The following is a 21,070-nucleotide window of genomic DNA, read 5'->3' as shown; positions in this document are numbered from 1 at the left end:
GCCAATGCTCCACCCATGTTAGTAACTTCCCTGTAATTCCAGGGGCTCTTATCTTGCTAAACAGCCTCATGTGCAGCACCTTGTCAAAGGCCTTCTGAAAATCCAAGTACTCCACATCTACTACAGTTCCTTTGTCTACCCTGCTTGTAATTTCCTCAAATAATTGCAGTAGGTTTTTCAGGCAGGATTTTCCTTTCAGGAAACCATGCTGGCTTTGGTCTATCTTGTCATGTGCCTCCAGGTACTCCGTAATCTCATCCCTAACAATCAATTCCAACAATTTCCCAACCACTGATGTCAGGCTAACAGGTCTATAGTTTCCTTTCTGCTGCCTCCCACCTTTCTTAAATAGCAGAATTTGCAATTTTCCAGTTATCTGGTACAATGCTAGTATTTATTGATTCTTGAAAGATCATTGTTAATGCCTCCACAATCTCTCCAGCTACTTCCTTCAGAACCTGAGGGTGCATTCCATCAGGTCCAGGAGATTTATCCACCCTCAGACCATTAAGCTTACGGAGCACCTTCTCAGTCGTAATTTTCACTGCACAAACTTCACTTCCCTGACACTCTTGAATGTCCGGTATACTGCAGATGTCTTCCACTGTGAAGACTGATGCAAAATACGCATTCAGTTCCTTTGCCATCTCTGCATCTCTTATTATAATATCTCCAGCGTCATTTTCTATTGGTCCTATATCTACCCTCAACTCACTTTTACCCTTCATATATAAAAAAAGCTTTTAGTATCTCCTTTGATATTAGTTGCCAGCTTCCTTTCATAATTCATCTTTTCCTTCCTAATGACCTTCTTAGCTTCCTTCTGCAAGTTTTTAAAAACTTCTCAATCCTCTATCTTCCCACTAGCTCTGGCTTCCATGTATACCCTCTCTTTTGCTTTTACTTTGGCTATAACTTCACTTGTCAGCCACAGTAGTGTCCTTTATCCCATTGAAAATTACTTCTTATTTGGTATATTTTCAGGAACATTTCTAAAGAAGAACAAATACATTACCTTCCAGAAGTGTTTCAAAGGGATATATCTTTGGCTGTACTTCAGCAAAAATATTAGAATAATTATGTTGCTGGTGAACTCTGCCAGTCGAGCAGCATCTGTGGGAGGGAAAATAATCGTCCGTGTATCTGCTCGAAACCTGCTATAAAATGTACAAATTCATAAATATCCGCTCTTACCCTGTCCAAGAAATAAATAATTACCCCGAATTGGATAAGTTACACTGCTGTGGACATTTCCTTTACGAGCCGGACTGTGCTATTTGAACCTGGGGCGGCGCGAGGAAGAACGCATGCGTGAGGATGAGCGGCGCGAGGAAGGACGCATGCGTGAGGATGAGCGGCGCGAGTTAGAACGCATGCGTGAGGATGAGCGATGCCGTCGCCTGGGCACGGCCGCCGTCCCCGGAAGTGACGACATTGGAGTCGCGAGGCGGCTACAAGCGGGAAGTCAAGTGAAGCGTGTTTTGGTTCATGGTGGAGTTGTATCAGTTGATGGGAAGGATTTTTGGAGGTGAGTTCATTTCACGTCGGAGCTGGTGCTTTTGCTGCAGATCACAGCCATGGGTGGCACATAACACAGTAACTCTTAGATTTGCTCCATCTTTGCCCAGATGTAGGAGTTCGACCCGAAACGTCGACTATTGCAGATGCTGCTCGACCCGCTGAGTAGCTTGTCTTTTGCTGCAGAGTACAGCATCTGGAGACTCTTGTGTTTCTCTGTTTTACTGTTATTACTACTGCCGTCTTTGCGTGTTCATTCATAACAAGTGGAAGTTAGACCAGAACTAGACAAGAGTGCAACTTTCCTTGGGTGAAGGAGATAAGTGAGCTGCCTCAATCTCTTAGCTGCTTATGTATAGTTATTTGTAAATTCTATTGTATTTCGGTTATGAGATGGCTGATATGGGACCTATGGTTTATGTGACAGGTGGATGTGTGAGTTCAAGTTGAAAACCATAAGATATAGAGCAGAATCATGCCATTCGGCCCATCTAATCTACTCTGACATCACAACCCTATTCTCCTTTACCTTTAACTAATCAATAACCTATTAACATCCACTTTAAATATACCCAATGACTTGGCCTCTGCTGTAGTCTGTGGTAATGAATTCCACACATTCAACACCCTCTGACTACAAAATTCCTCCTTATCTCTGTTCTCAAGGAATATCCTTGTACTGTGAGGCTGAGCCTCTAGTCATAGACTTGCCTAGTATTGGAAACATGTTCTCCATGTCCATTCTATCTAGCTCTTTCAATATTGGGTTGAATTCAATGAAACTGCCTTCCCTCCATTCTTCTAAACTCCAATGAATACAGGCCCAGAGACATCAAACAACTCTCATATGTTAACCCTTCCTTGAAAATGCCTGTGCCCCTTGTCCCTCCTATTGTAACAATGCATCAATTTTCAAGTTTCTTTACTGCTAAATTATTGCAGGATTGAGCTTTTCCCTATCTTTGAAATCTCCAGGTCAACTTAGAGTAAAGAATTTTTCACTCATCCATTTCTGGTTTTGTTGTGCACTCAGCTGCTTCTGACCAGAGTGAGTCTCTTGCTCTTCTCTCATACACAACATATTAGAATAAAGGCATTCCGAATGTTTGATTGTTTGTCTAACTTTGAGTTTCTACTCATTTACCATTGCGTGATGCAAAAGCTTATAACATGTCGGGCTACAGAAGGTGGAGAATACATACAGCCCATTTCATCACAGGCAAAGCCCTCCTCACTGATGAGTATATTTACATGGAGTTCTGCCACAAGAAAGCAGCATCCATCATTAAAGACCAGCACCATCCAGGCCATGCCCTCTTCACACTACTACCATCAAACAGGAGATTTAGAAGCCTTGGGGCTCCTCAACACCACCAGGTTCAGGAGCCCTAAGTACCCTACACCCACCTGAACCAGTCTGGATAACTTCAATCACCCGCCATTCTAAACTAATTCTAAGACCTAAAGACTCACTTTCAGGGACTCCTCAGAGCTGATGTTGCCTTTTGCACAATGGTTGTTTGTCAGTCTTTGCCTGTTGATGTATAGTTTTTCTGCAAATTCTATTGTGCTGCTTTTCCCCCCCCAGTAAATGCCTGCAAGAAAATGAATCTCATGATGCTGAGGCACATCCAAGGAAGCTCTGGGATGCATCATCAGTGATGTAACCTGGGGTCATCGGGTGTTTTGGGTCTTTCAACATCAGACACTCTTGCCCAGGTGACCCAGCTAAAGTTGATCAGGTGCTGGCTGGTTCCCAACAGCATTGGTTCATGAGTCACATCTCTTGATCCATAGCCATTTGGAGACTCATTCAGCAGCCTCTGTGACAGTCCTGGTGGCTCTCTTCTTTGCAGCCCCTGTAATGCCAGGGAGAGAGTAGGTTCTGCACAGCGAGCAGCCAGCAAAACCTCTACACCCCACCCCTATAGGCGCGCATCATGCCCTTCACCCGTCTCTGGCACTCTTCCACCAGCTCCTGGTGTTAGGCTTTCTTACGCTCAAACGCCTCCTCAATCCGGTCTTCCCAAGGCATTGTCGGTCCTGCTATGACCACCTGCTTTGAGGTTTCTGACTGAATGACCATGTCAGGCCTCAGGGATGATGATGTGATGAAATCAGGGAACTTTAATTGCTCGCCAAGATCGACTTTCAGTTGCTAGTCAGAAGCCATGGCAAGCAAGCCTGCTGGTGATCTGGCTGAGGATGAGGTTGGTCTCCAGCTTTGACAAAGGCTTTCTTGGTTGGTGGAGCTACCTTCTGTTGTTGATGGCCAAGGAGATACTTCTGCCACTGCCTTCAGCTACCTGGTCATGACGCCAGCGGTAGCGGCCTAAGGCTTTTGGGCAGCTGTTGAGAATGTGTTTCAGGGTCCCTCTGCCAGGGCAGAAAGGACATGGTGGTGCCTTACTTTTGCCCCAGGCAAAAATATTCAGTAGATAGGCAGGACATTGTACACTGCCTGGATCGTGAACTTGATGCCTGCAAGAAAATGAATCCCATGATAGTATACAATAACATGTATATACTTGGATAATAAATTTACTTCAAACATGATTTTTTTTAAAAAGGCATCCATAATAATGCTTCTTTGAAGGCCAGATAAATATACTATAAATCTGTAACCATATAATTTTGGAAAAATCAGCTCTTCAGCCACTATTCTATATTGCCTAATCTTACTTCATCCAGGATGATGGTGAGCAGTACGGTACTTACAGTTCTGCTTGATGGGGAATTCTGTAACAGCTTCTGTTGAGCAGTTTCTGACGTACTGTCTAAAATGAATGGGTGTACTTGTTTTCCGGAGGCCTTAAAATGCTGATAGTAACATACCGTACATCCTGTCTGGGTGAGGATGTATGTGTGAATCTAGATAATGACTGTTACTAGAGGCGTTGCAATTCAACTTCTATCCATGCATATCATTTCCAGAATGGATGCCTATCTGTAATGAGAATATGTCATTTTTTCCCCACCATCGTAAATTATAGCCTTTGGCTGCTCTTGGTTGAAATTACCTGATAACGCAAGCCGCACATTAATAAACTTGTAAATTGTATTGCATGTATAATAAATCTAATTTTGAACGCTACAAAATGTTTCTAATCATCATTGCAGTGAAGTTTATGCGAATCTGGTTTTTTTTAAAAACAATATAGTATTCCATGAAATAGGAAGGTTAAAAACATTGTATTATTGTGAACAATTGTGTTTTATTTTTCTACAGATATTTTGTGGTGCTAGAAATCATTCTTCGCTATATGAAAATTCTAAAATTGACACAACAGCGTAACCATTTGACAGTATTATCTGTCTTTGTGGATTGTTCAAGGATTACCTCAATGGTTTTAAAGTGCCCTGGAGCATCCTGAGGTGATGAAAGACTATGTACGAATTCTGACCTTTTATTAATGAAATTTGGCATCATGATCATGAAGCAATGGAAGGTCTCCAATAAGCTATTCCAAAATCATCGGACGATTCTTGACCTTCACCTGGGTTTAAGGAAATGCAGCAAATCTACTTCTGACTTTTCTGGATTTACTGAGGCATTGATTGACCTTTGCCAGAACAGACATTTTGTATCTGGAGATGAGATTACACAAGACATGCTCATTGACGGTTGTTTTAATTATGGACATTTGGGAATGGAACTCAAGCGGAATTTGGCTACTAACTGGTGGGACTCGATGGTGTTATCTAGGGAACAGGTGTTTGGAGTGCAGAGTCCTCATCAGCTGAAGGCGAAACACAATTCTGACCACAAGTCAATGAAACTGGTGAATGCGGCAGCGTTACAAGTATCATTGGATAACAAAGATGCTAATAAAGAAGGAATTGCCTCACTAACAGATCTATTTAAGGAATGCATCGTATTGCGACCTAATCTCCTGCAAGGTATAAAGCTGTCATTACATTTTAATTATTTAATCTTTTTTCATTACATTGTAGTTCCAGCGTATTTTGGTATGTACTCCAAAGGATTTTTTTGTTGGAACAAAGTAACATGATCAATATATATATATTCTTTTATTTAATACTTTGCTTGATTTAAATTTACCTAGCACCTACACCACTCCCTTTCTATTTCCTTATCCCTTTTCTCCTTTGTCACTTGAACTATGGAAATCTGTTAGGCCTGACAATTATTCTTGGATAAATCCATAAAATGCAAGAAATAGTCCTTGAAGAGAGAAGTCTGAGTTAATCCTGTCAATGAAAGGACTTCACCCTGAAATGATATCCCTGTTTTTTTTTCTCCTTTCTCTGCAGATGCTGTCTGACTTGTTCTGCATTTATGACATTGTTTTTATTCCAACTTTCTGTCATCTTCAGTTTTTTTTTGCTTTTCATTTAATTATTCTTAAAGCTATTTAAGAATTGGACTCTATAATACTGTCTTCCAAATGTTGGATAACGGACAGGATATATGAAGGCCTGAAGTTCTGCTACAGCAACAGGTGATGGCAGCATTGGTCGTGATTGTCAGCTGGAGCACTGTGAATATTAATATGCATTTAAAGGTATTTTGACTGTGGGCTAAATGTTTAAAGGTGGCAACTCTTCTTTTAAAGAACAGAAATTAAGTCAATTAGGAAGTTAGTGACATGGTTGAGTGAAAATTGTGATTTTAAATATTTGGAATTTGTAGACTTAAGTAGGTGAACTAGTAAAGAATGAATACTGTGGAAATGTGGTTGAGTCAGGATTTAGTGCACTCTCCAAGAATTTGACCTCCACAGTATTATTGCTAACTCATATTGAGTAGTCTTTTTAGAGAAAGCTCTTTATCATTGTTGCATGCTTCTGATATATAATTGGCTGGGATCTGAGGAAGAGAAAGATCTTTTGAAGGCAGTCTAATTATTGCTTCAGAGAGGCCCTTTGTTGGTTGGAATCAACCATGGATAATCCATCCCCGCTAACAGCGTGATACACAAGTCAGGGCAGTACAAAATGGAGACCAAGCTATTGAATTATTGCTTAAAATCATGGAATTGTACAGTATAGTCCATGTGAGGTCAAGAATCCATCTTGTTATGCCAGAAGAGCATATAATAGTCTTATAGCAGTGGGATAGAGGCTGTCCTTGAGCCTGGTGGGTTTTGTATCTTCTGCCTGAAGGGAGGAGTTAGAATATCCAGAGTGGGTGGGTTCTTTGATTGTGCTGCTTGCTTTACTGAGGCAGCAGGAAATATAGACAGAGTCCAGGGAGGAGAGGCTGGTTTCTGTGGTGTGCTAAGCTGTGTCCACAACACTGCTGTTTCTTGCTGTCATAAACAGCAGTTGTCATGCTAAGCTGTGATGTAGCTGGATATTGATGTGCGAAAAATCAGTGGATGTTTATACAGTGGATTCTGCCGCCCTCAAATGTGTCTTAATAGAATTACAGTGCATTGTGGCCCAAGTAAAGGAAGGGAATCCTGGCTGTTCAGTTCTTTAAGAGTTGTTCCAGATAACTGATGGACCAATTAACTGGAATCCACTGTACTTGATATTTAATAAAATTTCCTACCATTTAAACATATATAGCATAATATAGTGGCATTAACAAACTAAACAACTCTTTGATGGCTAGTGTGTGTAGCATAAATGTAAAAATCCCTGTTTCAGAAATTATTCCTATTGAGGTTTCATTGATTGAAATCTTTCTACACAAATGTCAAAGCATAGATTGTGTGCACAATCAGCTTGATCAGTATAAACCTGGGCTTCCGAGTAGCAGTTTCATTGCACATCATTTTGCATCAATGGTCATTTTGCCTTTGGATTGTATTGTTCATCACATTTTTAAGTGAAATTTGTTGGAGTTGAAAAGGAAAAAGGGAATTAGGCATACAGATTGAGAACATCTACCATAAACACTGCCTGGGCAGGGTGAAAAGCATTACCAAGGATGCATCTCCCCCTAACCATGGACTTTTTACTCTCCTCCCAAACTGTAGGCGCTACAGGAGCCCCCACTCCTGCTCCAGCAGACAAAGGGAGAGCTTCTTCCCTGAGGCTGTGACCCTGCTGAACCTCACATCACAGCGCGAAGCAGTATTGCACCCATATTGTACTGTCTCAGAACTTCTATATTTGTGTGCTGTAGCACTTTTTATTCGCAGTTATTTTGTAAATAACACTGTTCTTTGCATTTCTGGTTAGATGCTAACTGTATTTCAGTTGGCTTTGTATCTGTACTCGGCACAGTGGCAATAAAGTTGAATCTTATCTAATCAAATGTTTTGGGAAAATTTACAGGTTGTTTAGGTTAAGACCAGCATTATTCTGTATTAAAATGTATTTTGTTTTAAAGTACAAGTTGAGAGTTAAAGCTGTTAAGAATTAGGATTTATCAATCCTTTCATAGAGGTAGTGTAGGTTTATTTTGAAATCTGAACTTCACATTTACTACTTTTGATCTACTGTAGGAGCATTTCGTGAATACACCAAATCTTTGAACCTTGTGAACAGGAAGTTACCTTTTGGTTTGGCTGAAGTCGGGGTATGTTATCAGCCCATCCCTACAACTAAGTACACAACTGTGTGCAGTATGATAAGGTAAGTAACTCACACACAGCATATAGTACGGTAGTTTCTTATTTCATGGGCAACTTGCTGGAGTTATTCACAAAGAAAACAAAGTCTAGTTTGTTTAATATGAGGTCCTTGTATTTGCTGACTATGTACTGACTCAATTCCTTCTAAACGCAATGATAATTTGGTGCATAAATTTGTATGGCAAACTCCTAATTTGGGAATAAATGTGAATATATTATTACATCTTAATATTCTATGCTTTCCCAGTACCCAGTTATATAGATTTTAATAACTTTATCTATTGGTGTTGATGCATCTAAAGTATCAATCTTTCACAGCTTTGTCTTTTCAATTCAAAGTAAATTGTTTATCCTTGCTGCTTTTCTTGTTATTAATATTGTCTTAAAAATCCTAGCAGCCTCTTTTATTTCTTAGAAATATGCTACCTCTACTATTTCAGTATTGTTTGTGGGGCCATTGGCTCTATTCATTTGATTCCTTGGGCTGAATTCACTCCTTTTAAATAAAAAAAAAATATCGTGCCTTTCTCCTGAAGGGAAATGTATCTTCATGGAGCAAGCCATGATTGAGAATGTTGCTTGATTTAGGGTAATACTGTAACAAGCAATTTCATGAATCTTTAGTAACTTTAGTCTCCCATTACTTTTAAAGAACCACAGAGGTTGAATTAGCATCATTGGTATGGTTTAGTTCTCCTCGGACTTCTGGACATTGGCTAGACTACTGGGTGCGTCAGCGCTTACTGTGGTGGAGAAAAGTAAGAAGCACCTGTTTAAATAAATTTTATTTCAGAATGTTTGTCTCTGATCACTTTTCTGCCAGTTACATTACTTTTGTAGTTACAGGCATATGTTATTCCCTACAACAATCAAGTTGAGTAGCATCTCCTGGGGGGTGGGGGTTGTCTGCTAATTCCTTCTTCCCCCAGCCCCCTGTTACTGATGCAACTCTGCCATTTGAGTTCCTCTTAGCATCTCACACCCCTCACGTCTCCAAATGTTATTCCTCATTTACTTTCTGTGGTGGCACCAGGAATAATGGCCCAGATGTGGAAGTTCAATATCTTAGATACACACAGATGTACGTGATGTATAAGTTGTTGATGTGGGTGAATCTATTTTTGTATCCTTATTTGCTCTGAGGGAAATTGTTCCAAAATCACTAATGATCCTGTGTTAGTAACTATTATCATCAATGTAAAAAAAAATGATAGACTATAAAACAGTGCAAATTGCAGTAGTTCAATAAATAAGCTGAGGGTCTTTCCTTAAGTTCTATCCATGTACTTTATAGAGAAATCAAAAGCCTAAAATAGTGCATCAATTAAATGAAGTCAATAATCAAGTCAGTATATGTTTCGTGCCAATCAGAAGTCTGAAATTTGCTAAAAATTAGGAAGGTTAAAATTTCACATTAATTAAAAAAGCAGTAACACCTACTTTTCAATCTCTTCCAAACCTTTTCAAAAAATCTCATTCATGTACAAAAGTGAAGTGCATTATTTAAAATTTTCAAAATCATTTTGCAGCTGGCTGAAAACCTTCAAGGTTGAAGGGACTAATAGAATTATTTATTTTTGAAAAGTGGTAAATAAAGTCTCCTAGTCCAAAAAGTATCTGTTAAGTTTTGATTCCTGGGGTTCCAAATCTGTTAAAATAACGTAAGAACTAAAAGCAGACATGGGGCATTAAAAATCACAAGAGGTTCTGCAGATGCTGGAAATCCAGAACAACACATACAAAATGCTGGAAGAACTCGGCATATATGTAGGGGAATAAACGGTCAACATTTTGGGATGAGACCCTTTATCAGGACCAGAAAAGAAAATGGGAAGAAGCCAGAATATGAAGGTGGAGGCGGGGGGTGAGTACAAGCTGACAGGACATAGTTAAGGGGGAAGGTGGATGGGGAGTGAAGTAAGAAGCTGCGAGCTGATAGGTGGAAGAGGTAAAGAGGTGGAAAAGGAATTTGGTAAGAATGATGGCCCATGGAAAGAAATGACATAAACTGCAATATGTAAGCTGAGAGTCTTTCCTTCAGTGGTATCCATGTACTTTATAAATAAATCAAATGCCTAAAATAAAGAGTGCATCAATTAAATGATAATAATTCAACCCCTCTTGCTAAAATCATGGCTGAAATCTTGAGCTCAGTGTCAGTAACCCTGTATGTATTTGATTTCCTTATTTTCAAAAATCTTCTGATGCATGCCTTAAATATGTGTTGACTAGAGATTTCCAAAAAGAAATTGCTACCTTTTGAGTGAAGAAATTACTCTTCATCTCAGTCCTGAATGACTGATCCCTTAATTTGAGACTATGAATCAGAATCAGGTTTAATATCACTGAAGTTTATTGTTTAGCAGTACATAGCAATGCATAATAATTTAAAAAACTATAAATTAAAATTATATAATTAAATAAGTAAAGCAAAAAGCAAGTTTTTTTAAAAAAGTGAGGTGGTGTACATGGGTTCATTGTCCATTCAGAAATCTGATGGCGGAGGGGGACGAGACATAAATTTGTGTGTGTGTATGTCTTCAGGCTTTTGTATCACCTCCTTTGATACTAACGAGAAGAGGGCACATCCTGGGTGATGGAGGTCCTTAATAAAGGCTGTCACCTTCTTGAAGCATTGCCTTTTGAAGATGTCCTCGATGCTGGAGAGGCTAATGCCCATGATGGAGCTGGCTGACTTTACAGCTTTCTGCAGCTTTTTACCAATCCTGTGCATACTGATCCATACCAGACAGTGATGCAACCAGCCAGAATGACCTCCATGGTATATCTGTAGAAATTTGCAAGAGAAAATGCCTGCTTGTGACTATTTGTTCCCAACACCAGTTCCTCATGGCTTTTGTTTTTTCACATTTTATGGGCAGAATTGGGAAAGGAAGAAGCAGGGTTATAAATCAGCTAATAATTTCAAGTGTTTTTATTTATTTGGTTGCTTCATAGTTTGCCAGAAGTCCATCCAGTTTTACAGCCATTGATTCCCAGAATAATGATGGAGTTAAAGGAGCTGCACTGTACTTTACTTTTCCTTGGGGGAAGGAACTGATTGAGACGCTGACAAATCTGGGAGACAAAGATCTTTTGCGTGAACACCAGGGAAATGGATCAAGCTTGCAGGTAATTGTGTGCTGCTTATTTATTTGCAGTGTAAAGAAATACCATTAAACAGCAGATTTTGGTAAGGGAGCAGGAGGACAATGGAGCAAATGAAAAATTTACTAGGACATGCACAACCCAATAGGATCAGTATTGAAATCTCCAGGGAGGGAGGGTTCCTTTCCTTCCCCCCCCCCAATCTTATCCCTTCCTCCCCCATCCCATCCCTTCCCCTCCCCTACCTTCATGCCCTACCCCAGCTCTTCCCTCACCAACTCCCCTTTCCACCCTCATCAATGCCCTTAAATCGCTCATCCCCAACCCCCTTTGACTCACTCCATTTCCCACACTCATACCACCCCTCTCAACCCCACCCCATTTCTCTCTCCAGTCCACTCACTTTCAACCATCACCATCCCCTCTCTCAAACTACTTTATTCCCAGACACTGCTCAATCATGCTTTTTGTGTCTGTTTTTACCCTCAATTGTGTCATTTGGAGAGTGTCTGAAATTCCTGAAATTAAAAAAAAATAGAATTAGGGGACATAGCTTCAAGATTCAGGGGAACAGAGTTAGGATGAGATGAGGAGAAACTGCTTTTCCCAGAGAGTGGTGAACCTGTGGAATTCTTTGCCCAGGGAAGCAGCAGAGGCTACCCCATTAAATATATTTAAGACACAGTTAGTTAGATAGATTTTTGCATTGCAGGTGAATTGAGGGTTATGGGGAAAAGGCAGGTAGGTGGAGCTGTCCACAGACAGATCAGCCATGACCTTATTGAATGACGGAGTTCAGCAGGCCAGATGGCTGACTTCTGCTTATTTATGTTCTTGCGTAACACTGGCACATTCTACATGGAACAGAGTTATTGTTTAAATTGACTGTAATTATATTTACTGATTTAAGCAAATCACTGATTTGCTGATATCTGCTCGTAGTGATTCTTCCCATACATGGTGACCAGAATTGAACACAGTACTCTAGATGAAGCTGATCAAAGTTTTATAAAGGTTTAACAAATTGTATCTGCACTTTTTGTATATTCTGTGTCATGTACTAAGTAGGAATTGCACACATCTTAACCATTTTCTCAAACTGCTTGGCCACTTTTCAATGATTTGTGTCATATCCTCTCAGAATACTCTGTTCTAAGATCCCGTTTTCAAAAATATCCTTTACTCTCTTAATACATCCTTACTGAGATAAGGGGTCCAAAACTTTTGACAATACTCTAAGTGCAGCCTGACTATTGTCTTATAAAGCTTCAGCATTATTTCCTTGTTTTTATATTCTGTTCTCCTTGAAATAAATGCCAACATTGCATTTGCCTTCTTTACCACAGACTGAACCTGTGAATTAACCTCCTGGGAGTCTTACATGAGGACTCCTAAGTCCCTTTGCACCTCTTTTTGAATTGTCTCCCCATTTAGATAATAATCTGCACTATTGTTCCTTTTACCAAAGTGCATTATCATACATTTCCCAACACTGTATTCCATCTGTCACTTTTTTGCCCATTCTTCCAATCTGTCCTGCTGCAATCACATTGCTTCCTGAGTACTACCTACCCCTCCACCTATCTTCATATCATCTGCAAATGTTTCCACAAAGCCATCAATTCCGCTTTTAAATCATTGACAAACGATGTGAAAAATAGCAGTCCCAATACTGACCCCTGAGGAACACCACTAGTCATTGGCATCCAAGCAGAAAAGGCCCCCTTTATTCCCACTCACTGCCTCCTGTCTGTCACCCATTCCTCTAACCATGCCAGTTTATTTCCCGTAACACCATAGGATTTTATTTTGTTAAGCAGCCTCATGTGAGGCACCTTATCAAACGCCTTCTGAAAATCTAAGTAAATGACATCCACTGCCTCTCCTTTGTCAACCCTGCTTGTTACTTCCTCGAATAATTCAAACAGATTTGTCAGGCAAGATTTCCCTTAACAGAAACCATGCTGACTTTGACTTATTTTATCATTAGTATCCAAGTACCCTGAAACCTTGTCCTTAATGGACTCCGATACTTCCCCAACCACTGAGGTTAGGCTAACTGGCCTATAATTTCCTCTCTTACAGCTAGTGTCATCCACAGACTGAAGCAAAGTACTTATTAAGTTCATCTGCCATTTCTGTGTACCCTATTACTGCCTCACCAGCATCATTTCCAGTGGTCCGATATCAAATCTCACCTCCCTTTTACTCTTAATATAACTGAAAAAATCTTTTAATATCCTGCTTTATATTATCAGCTAGTTTGCCCTCATATTTCATCTTTTCTCTTACAGCTTTTTTAGTTGCCTTTTGTTGGATTTTAAAAGCTTCCTGATCATCCACCTTCCCACTCACTTTTGCTATCTTATATGCCCTTTCCTTGGCTTTTATGTAGTCCTTAACTTCCTTTGTTAGCCACAGTTGCCATTTGAGAACAACTACTTATGTGAGACATACCTATCCTACACCTTGTGAACTATTCCCAGAAACTTCAGCCACCTCTCTTCTGTTGTCATCCCTGCCAGTATCCCCCTCCAATTCACCCGGGCAAGCTCCTCTCTCTGCGTCGTTGTAATTCCCTTTATCCCATTGCAATACTGATACATGTCACTTGTGCTTCTCCCTCTCAAATTGCAGTATGAATTCAATCATATTATGAGCACTGCCTCCTAAGAGTTCCTTTACATTAAGCTGACTAATAAAATCTGGGTTATTACACAACACCCAATCTAAATATAGTCTTTCGCTGAGTATGCTCAAGCACAAGCTGCTCTAAAAAACCATCTCGTAGGCATTCAACAAATTCCATCTTTTGCAATCTGTCATCAACCTGATTTTACCAATCCCCTTGCCTATTGAAATCCCCCTTTACAATTGTGACTTTACCCTTATTACATGCCCTTTCCTGCTTCCTTTACAATCTCAACCCCACATCTTGGCTACTATTTGGAGGCCGATATATGATTCCCATAATGGTTTTTTTTCATCCTTGCAGTTTCTTAACTCCACCCACAAAGATTCGACATTCTCTGACCCTAGTCACCTCTTTCTAAAGGTATAATCCCGTCTCTTACCAATAGAGCCACACCACCACCTATGCCTTCCTGCCTGTCCTTTTGATACAAAGTATATCCTTTGATGTTAAACTCCCAACTATGACCTTTCAGCCGCGATCAAAATGCAGTACATTGGCTTGCTGTACATTAATTTGCATCTACGTATTCTATCAGCCTGTTTATATTGTGCTGCAACTATGGCTATTTGCATTTCATAATGCTGCCAAGTTTTGTGACATCTGTAAATTTAGAAATTGTGTTTGCACGCTATCTAGGTTTAATATCAGTCAATAAAAACAGTTTCCACAACACTGGTCCTTGGACAATGCCACTCTTCACCACCTTCTGCTATTGGTTGTTTAGCCCACTTTGTATCAATGCTGTCTATATTCCTTGTATGCAATATGCTTCAATTTTACTGATGAGATGGTTATGTGGCACCTCATCAAAATCATTCTGGTAGTCCATGTGGACTACGTTCTCATTAATTCTATCAGTCATCTCCTCAACAGAAAAATCTCTGCTCATTGGGTAAGCATGATTTCCCTTAACAGATCCAGACTAGCTTGCCTTAGTTTCCCATCAGGTGACTTTTAATTCTGTTCTGGTTCAATGCTTTTACTTTTTCTATGCCACAGCTAAATTGATTGCTACTTTCCAGTCTTGTATCATCCCCTTTCCCAGGAGCACTGTAAGATTATTCCCCTTGCAGTCTCATGCTGTACTTCCCTCTAAAGCACTGAATGAATCCCATATGTTCCTCGGGCTTGCCTACTTCTGAGCTAGCCCAGCTTTTCTAACATTTGAATTGAGTTGATGTATTTGAAATGGGTATGGTTTGAAGACTATTGATTTTTCATCTGCCAACTAAGCCACTGAAACTACTGATGCCACTGGAACATTAGCTAGTTGTGTAGTGGCTTGCATAAAACTATTACAATGCCAGTTGTAAGATCAGGATTCAATTTCCACCACTGTCTGTAAAGAGTTTGTATGTTCTCCAGGTGCTCCAGTTTCCTCCCACATCCCAAACACATAGGGTTAGTGAGTTGTGAGCATGTTACGTTAGCCCTGGAAGTTAACCCTCACCCCCCCCCCCCCCCCATGGGGTATTGAAATGCAGAAATTCTGTTACATCAAATATGAATTTTGTGATGTTTCTGAGGCATATGGGAAACCTTTATATGAATGTGAGTATGACACGAGTGATTTCAGAAGAGGGGAGAAAAGATGAGATTTTGAAGGTTGGGCAGATGGCATTTAACTGATACTAATTCATATATAATTTCTTGCTGGAACTTATTTATTTTTCCTAAAAGGGCCGAGATGGAAGGAAAACTGTTGTTCCACATGTTCTCTCAGTGAGTGGGAATCTGGATCGAGGAGTGATGGCAATCTTATTTGATTCATTGCAGTTGACTGAAAAAATTGATTCTAAATTAAGAACAAGTCAGAAAAAGGTAATCAAAGTGCTTGGATGTGTGGGAAATGAAGGGCACATATGAACCCAATTTTGCTTTGTAGCTTTATTGAAATAACGGCAGTTTATCTCAATAATATATATTAGTCAATGACAAGAATCCTTTATAAATGTTTGGTCAGTAAAGATTTTTGAAGTTGAATGTGGACTTTTTTTTTTAAATACACACTTCCATAACTGGACTCTCTCTCTCTCTATCTATCTATATATTTGGAGTAGAGCACATTCTTCTGTAGAACTGCAGTTCTGTTGCAGACAGCAGTGCCAACAGTCTGCATAACACAAATTCTGTACTCTCAGTATTTCACTTTTGAAAGCCTCCCACTTACTAAGCAACCGGAAAATGACCTGCCCCAATCCATACCTGCCTTTATCGATGCCATCAAAATTGGCCTTTCTCCAGTTTATAGAATCTCAACCCAAGGATCAGTCCTATCCTTCTCCACAATTACCTTCAATTTGGTTGTTTAAAAGAAAACACAGTGGAGAGATTAGGAAAAATGTTTTTATGCATTACAGTGACTCAGAAGGAGATACAATTACAGCTAAAAAGGAAATTTGATACCGATACTTGGAAAAGGGAGAATTTGCAGAGCTGTGATGAAAAACCAGCGAGATCAAGACTAGTAGCTCTTTAAAAGGGGATCAAGCTGTAATCACCCAATCCAAGGTACCCCCTCCCAGCACTATTGCAACTAGGGGTGTCGGAGTTCAGTTCCGGCATCATCAGTACTTACTCCCTGCGGAATGCCTGGGTTTTTCCCGGGTGCTCTGGCTTCCTCCACAGTCCAAAGACATGCCCGGTAGGTTAAATGGCCATTGGAAAATTGTCCCCTGATTAGGTTGGGGTTAAGTCGGGGCTTTTGGTGATTTCTGAGGTGGCACAGCTTGAAGGGCAGGAAGGAACTAGTCCACAGTGCATCTCTATAAATAAATAAAACCCTCCCTACTCCATTAAAGCTGCCTTGTCTTCTTTCCAGTCCGGACAAAGAGTTGTCAATCTGAAGCATCAGCTCTGGTTCTCTTCCCACTGATGCATTCAGATCTTCTGAGTATTTGTAGCATTTTACATTTTTATTTAAGTTTCCAATACCTGCAGTTCTGTTTTGGTTTTCAGCTCTTTCTTCAGACTAGTGCAGGCATGGTGGGCTAGTGGACTTCTGCATTTCTCTAAGGTTCATTTCTGAAGTTGCGTTACTGCCATTCAGTACAGCTGTTTAAGGGTGTTGTTCAACAGCTTTCATGTATGCCAGGTGTTTGCTTTAAAAATAGCTAAAATTACTATTCATTTGTTCTTTTAGGTGCTAAAGCTTCATCCTTTTCTGGCCCCATTTAAAGTAGCTATGGACATGGGCAAAGGACCAACAGTTGAGTTGCGACAGGTACAGTAAGTTAGGTTTTCTTATGAATGCAAAGTTATAAAGATATGCCATTAATCATGTCTTAATTGCATTGCTCTGTTCTATTAAAGCCAACTGTAATTAGCTACCTATAAGCCCTTATGATATGTTTTGAAATCTATAATTCTGTTTGGAGCCTCTGATCAGTTTCTGTTTTCATTCTTTTTTTAATCTTTATGCTAAAAATGCCTCTAGAACTTGAAGTTCTTAGCTAATAAGCATGATGCCCAAGCTACTCTGAGATATATGATGCTCTATAGAATGATTTATTAAAACAAAATAAAGTGTGGCACATGCTGGAAGGTAATTGTTTCTTCCTCCATCTTCCAGCAGTTCTGCATGTTTGGTGTTCCTGTACAAACGAAGTTCTAAATACACAAGTTGTGCTTTGCTGGGGTTTTGATGATTACTGTTTGATGTTGGTCTGCTCATGAAATTGAATGATGGAGTATGAGCAAACTTATGATGTGGGGAATTCTTGTATGTGGAACCCACTGGTGATGTTGTGTTGAGTTAGATTTGGCCTAGGAACAGCCAATCCATTCATTTCTCTGCAGAAGAATGGCTATGAAGAACATTAGTCAGTATAAATATTTTTGAATTAATTGTGTTTAGTTAAATATATCTGCTATTTTAATTTTTAACATTCTTGATTATCATTATCTTAATACCTTTTTAATGTTTCTTACCTGGTTTCTTCAGCTGCATTTACACTCAGTGGCCACTCTATTAGGTACATCTGTACACCCGCTTGTTAATGCAAATACCTTATTAGCAAATCTTAGCAATAGCTAAATGCATAAAGGCATGCAGACATGGTTGAGGTTCAGTTAACTGAATACCAGAATGGGGAAAAAGCGTGATCTATAATGCTGACAAGAAGGTGATAGTAACACAAGTAACCGTGCGTTACAAAAGTTGTGTGCAGAAGAGCATCTCTGAATACACAGCACATTGAAACAGGTGGGCTCTAGCAGCAGAAGGCCACACATCAGGTTCCACTCCTGTGCTTAATAAAAGTGGTCACTGAATGTATAATAATTTGTTTGTTAAATTTAGTTTTTCTACTTTCCTTTGTTACTCTGCTTTTAGGTATGTGAGGGACTATTCCAAGAATTGTTGAAGAAAAAAATTACAGTCTGGCCTGGCTACCTCGAAACTTCGCATATGTCATTGGAGCAGCTCTCTATGAAGTAACTTTTTATTTCTCTCTAGCACTGAAGTACTGTATGTGGCTATGAAATATTTTTTCTCTGTATCTATCATTTTGAGCAGCTTAGAGTATTCTAAAACTGAGTGGAATTTATATCTTGACCTTTTGGATATTCACTTTCGCAGATGGTAAGAAGGGGTTTTTTTAATAGAAAATTGCACTTGGTGGCCACTTTATTGGATAGACATGTACAATTCATTAATGCAAACATTTATTCAGCAACTCAATGCATAAAGCCATACAGACATGGTCAAGAGTTTCAGTTGTTGTTCAGACCAAACATCAGAATGAGGAAGAAATGTGATCTAAGTGACTTTGACTGTGGAATGTATGATTGTTGATGGCAGATGCAGTGGCTTGAGTATCTCAGAAACTGCTTCTCCTGGGATTTTCATGCACAACAGTTTACTGGGAATGGTGAGGAAAACAAAAAACATCTGGTGAGCATCATTTCAGTGGACAAAAATGCCTTGTTAAAGGAGAGGTCAGAGGAGAATGACCATACTGGTTCAAGCTGACAGGAAGGTGACAGGAACTAAAATAACCACATGTTACAACAGTGGAAGAAGAACATCTGTGAAAGCACAACATGTCCAACGTTGAAGTGGATGGGCTACAGCTGCAGAAGACCATGAATATAGACTCAGTTGCCACTTTATTAGGTACAGGAGATATCTTGGCCCTTTGCATATTGATGGGAGGATTATTTTTATGATAGAACAAATATATCAGACCATTCAGGAAGAATAATGTTTAATTTATATTTAATTAAAATGTTATTTACCTGGTTTAGAATGAAACTTTAAAAGTAGAATGCAAAGAAGAATGCCAACCAAGTGGCAGACCTCTTCTTAGACATTTTGTTTTCATGCATAATAATTTAGTGTCCTTAGAAAATATTCATATTCTGCACCAAGTTCACTTAATCTTCTCTCTTGGCAGGTACGATGAGATGGGAGTGATTTTTACAATTGTCGTCACTGAGACTACATTAGAGAATGGTCTGGTACAACTCAGGAACCGAGATACAGCCATGAAAGAGATGGTTCATATCTCAGAAGTGAGGGACTTTCTCATCAAGTATATTTCGCAATCTTGAGAATATTACAGTATTAAATCTTCATAATATTGATTATTTAAAATAAAGATGCCTCCATCAACTTCCAGTATTTTTTTTTCACTGTGGAAAGCAGCCAGAGCACAAAAGAAACCCAAGTGGTCATGGGGAGAGGATACTATCTCCTTACAGATCGTGGGAATTGAACCCTAATAAACAATAAGCTGTTTTGTCAAGAAGGGATTATTATCCCTTTACTTATTTAAAATTGTCATTTCCATTGTTTGAAAACCGGTGCTTTGCAGGGATAGTTTTTTTAGGTATTTTTTCTGCTCTGGCTATTAGTCACTTGTCAGTGTATGTTACATGTGTCACCATTAAGCTTCCATCCTACCATGCCAACAAAAGAAGCACCATGAAGTCATTGAAATGAAGAGCAAGTGTGTATGAAAAGCCTTTTGGTAAATGCTCTTTCTTGTATCATTTATCTCCCAACGAGAACATATTTAATCTACATCTCATATCATAGTCACAGAATCCTTACTGCAACCTGCCCTTCCACATTTTTATGTCATCAGAACTTGGCCATCTTACTTTCTATCTCTTCCACCAGATGTTCCATATGAATATTAGATAACTGAGGACCCTGGAGTACTCTGCTAGTGAATCTATACAGCCATAAAAATTCCCCTTTATTCCAATTTTGTTTTCCATGTTACCACTGTCACATTAGAAAAGAAAACTAGTAATTACCAAATAAAAGTAATTAGATCTTTAATTTTAGAATCTAGAATCCTAAAATTTTACATCTGCCTGGATGAAATTTTGATCCCTCTGATTTTAATGATTTTAGACAAATACAAGGCCCCGGGTAATGATTTAGTTGGGCAGTTTAATACAATGTAGCAATAAATATTTATATTAAAGCGGGTAGGTTTTGATATGTTCTTAATTAGTAAGGACATTAAAGGTTAAGGGGAGAAGGCAGGAGAATGGGGTTAAGAGGGAAAATAAATCAGCCATGATATAATGGCAGAGCAGACTTGGTAAACCAAATGGTCTAATTCTGAGCCTATGTCTTATGGCCTTATTAAATTGGCACAATTGCTGAAGTAGTCATGAAGATATGAGAAACAGGAAAAAATAATCTTAAAATGCAAAAAAAATAACATGGGCAAAGTTTATCTTTAACTGAGGCAGAACAGGGATTTTGGGCAATGTATGGTTATACATTTGAGCCCTTGTTGCTGACAGAATTTAATGAAAATTCATCTTTAAAATTCTTTTTAAAAGTTGTGGTTCTGAAACATATCTTTTTCTTACCCACCCATCTCAAAAAAAAAGTACTCCATCTGATAGTCTGCAAAAGCCCATGCACAGAGATGGGTGGGATTTTTTAACAAATATATTTCTCCTGGGTGTTTACTCAGGAGAAAATCATGGTTGTTCAAAAGATAAGGGAAGCAAGTGGAAATGGATATTTATACTACCAGGGAGGTAGTATTTGCAGCCTTGCAGTGTATAGGAGCAAACTGAAAGATCACACAGAGTTCATGTTCAAAACAACAGGTGATTTATTTTTAAAAAGACTGATGTGCACCTGGAGGCCAGTCAAAGCTGATCTACCTGAGTATGAATTTGGTACGGGTTTTTAAATTTTCATTTGATGAGATTACTAGTAAAACTATAT

At 39.2% G+C, this 21,070-nt stretch overlaps 1 protein-coding gene across 1 annotated transcript; it reads left to right on the top strand.

The window, feature by feature from the left end:
- The first annotated feature begins 1,421 nt into the window (after positions 1 to 1,421).
- Positions 1,422 to 19,471, top strand: polg2 (polymerase (DNA directed), gamma 2, accessory subunit). The gene is made up of 9 exons (XM_073026365.1): positions 1,422 to 1,528; positions 4,748 to 5,418; positions 7,938 to 8,067; positions 8,719 to 8,824; positions 11,025 to 11,198; positions 15,550 to 15,690; positions 17,012 to 17,092; positions 18,203 to 18,303; positions 19,266 to 19,471. Exons 2-9 carry the CDS (start codon positions 4,932 to 4,934, stop codon positions 19,420 to 19,422), a joined length of 1,377 nt encoding a protein of 458 aa, XP_072882466.1. The 5' UTR covers positions 1,422 to 1,528; positions 4,748 to 4,931; the 3' UTR covers positions 19,423 to 19,471.
- Positions 19,472 to 21,070: the final 1,599 nt, after the last annotated feature.

This window comes from Hemitrygon akajei, chromosome 22, assembly GCF_048418815.1.
Source record: "Hemitrygon akajei chromosome 22, sHemAka1.3, whole genome shotgun sequence".
Taxonomy (NCBI): Eukaryota; Metazoa; Chordata; class Chondrichthyes; order Myliobatiformes; family Dasyatidae; genus Hemitrygon; species Hemitrygon akajei.
Note: the sequence above shows the minus strand (reverse complement) of the source record. Positions and strands in the feature narration are given on the sequence as shown.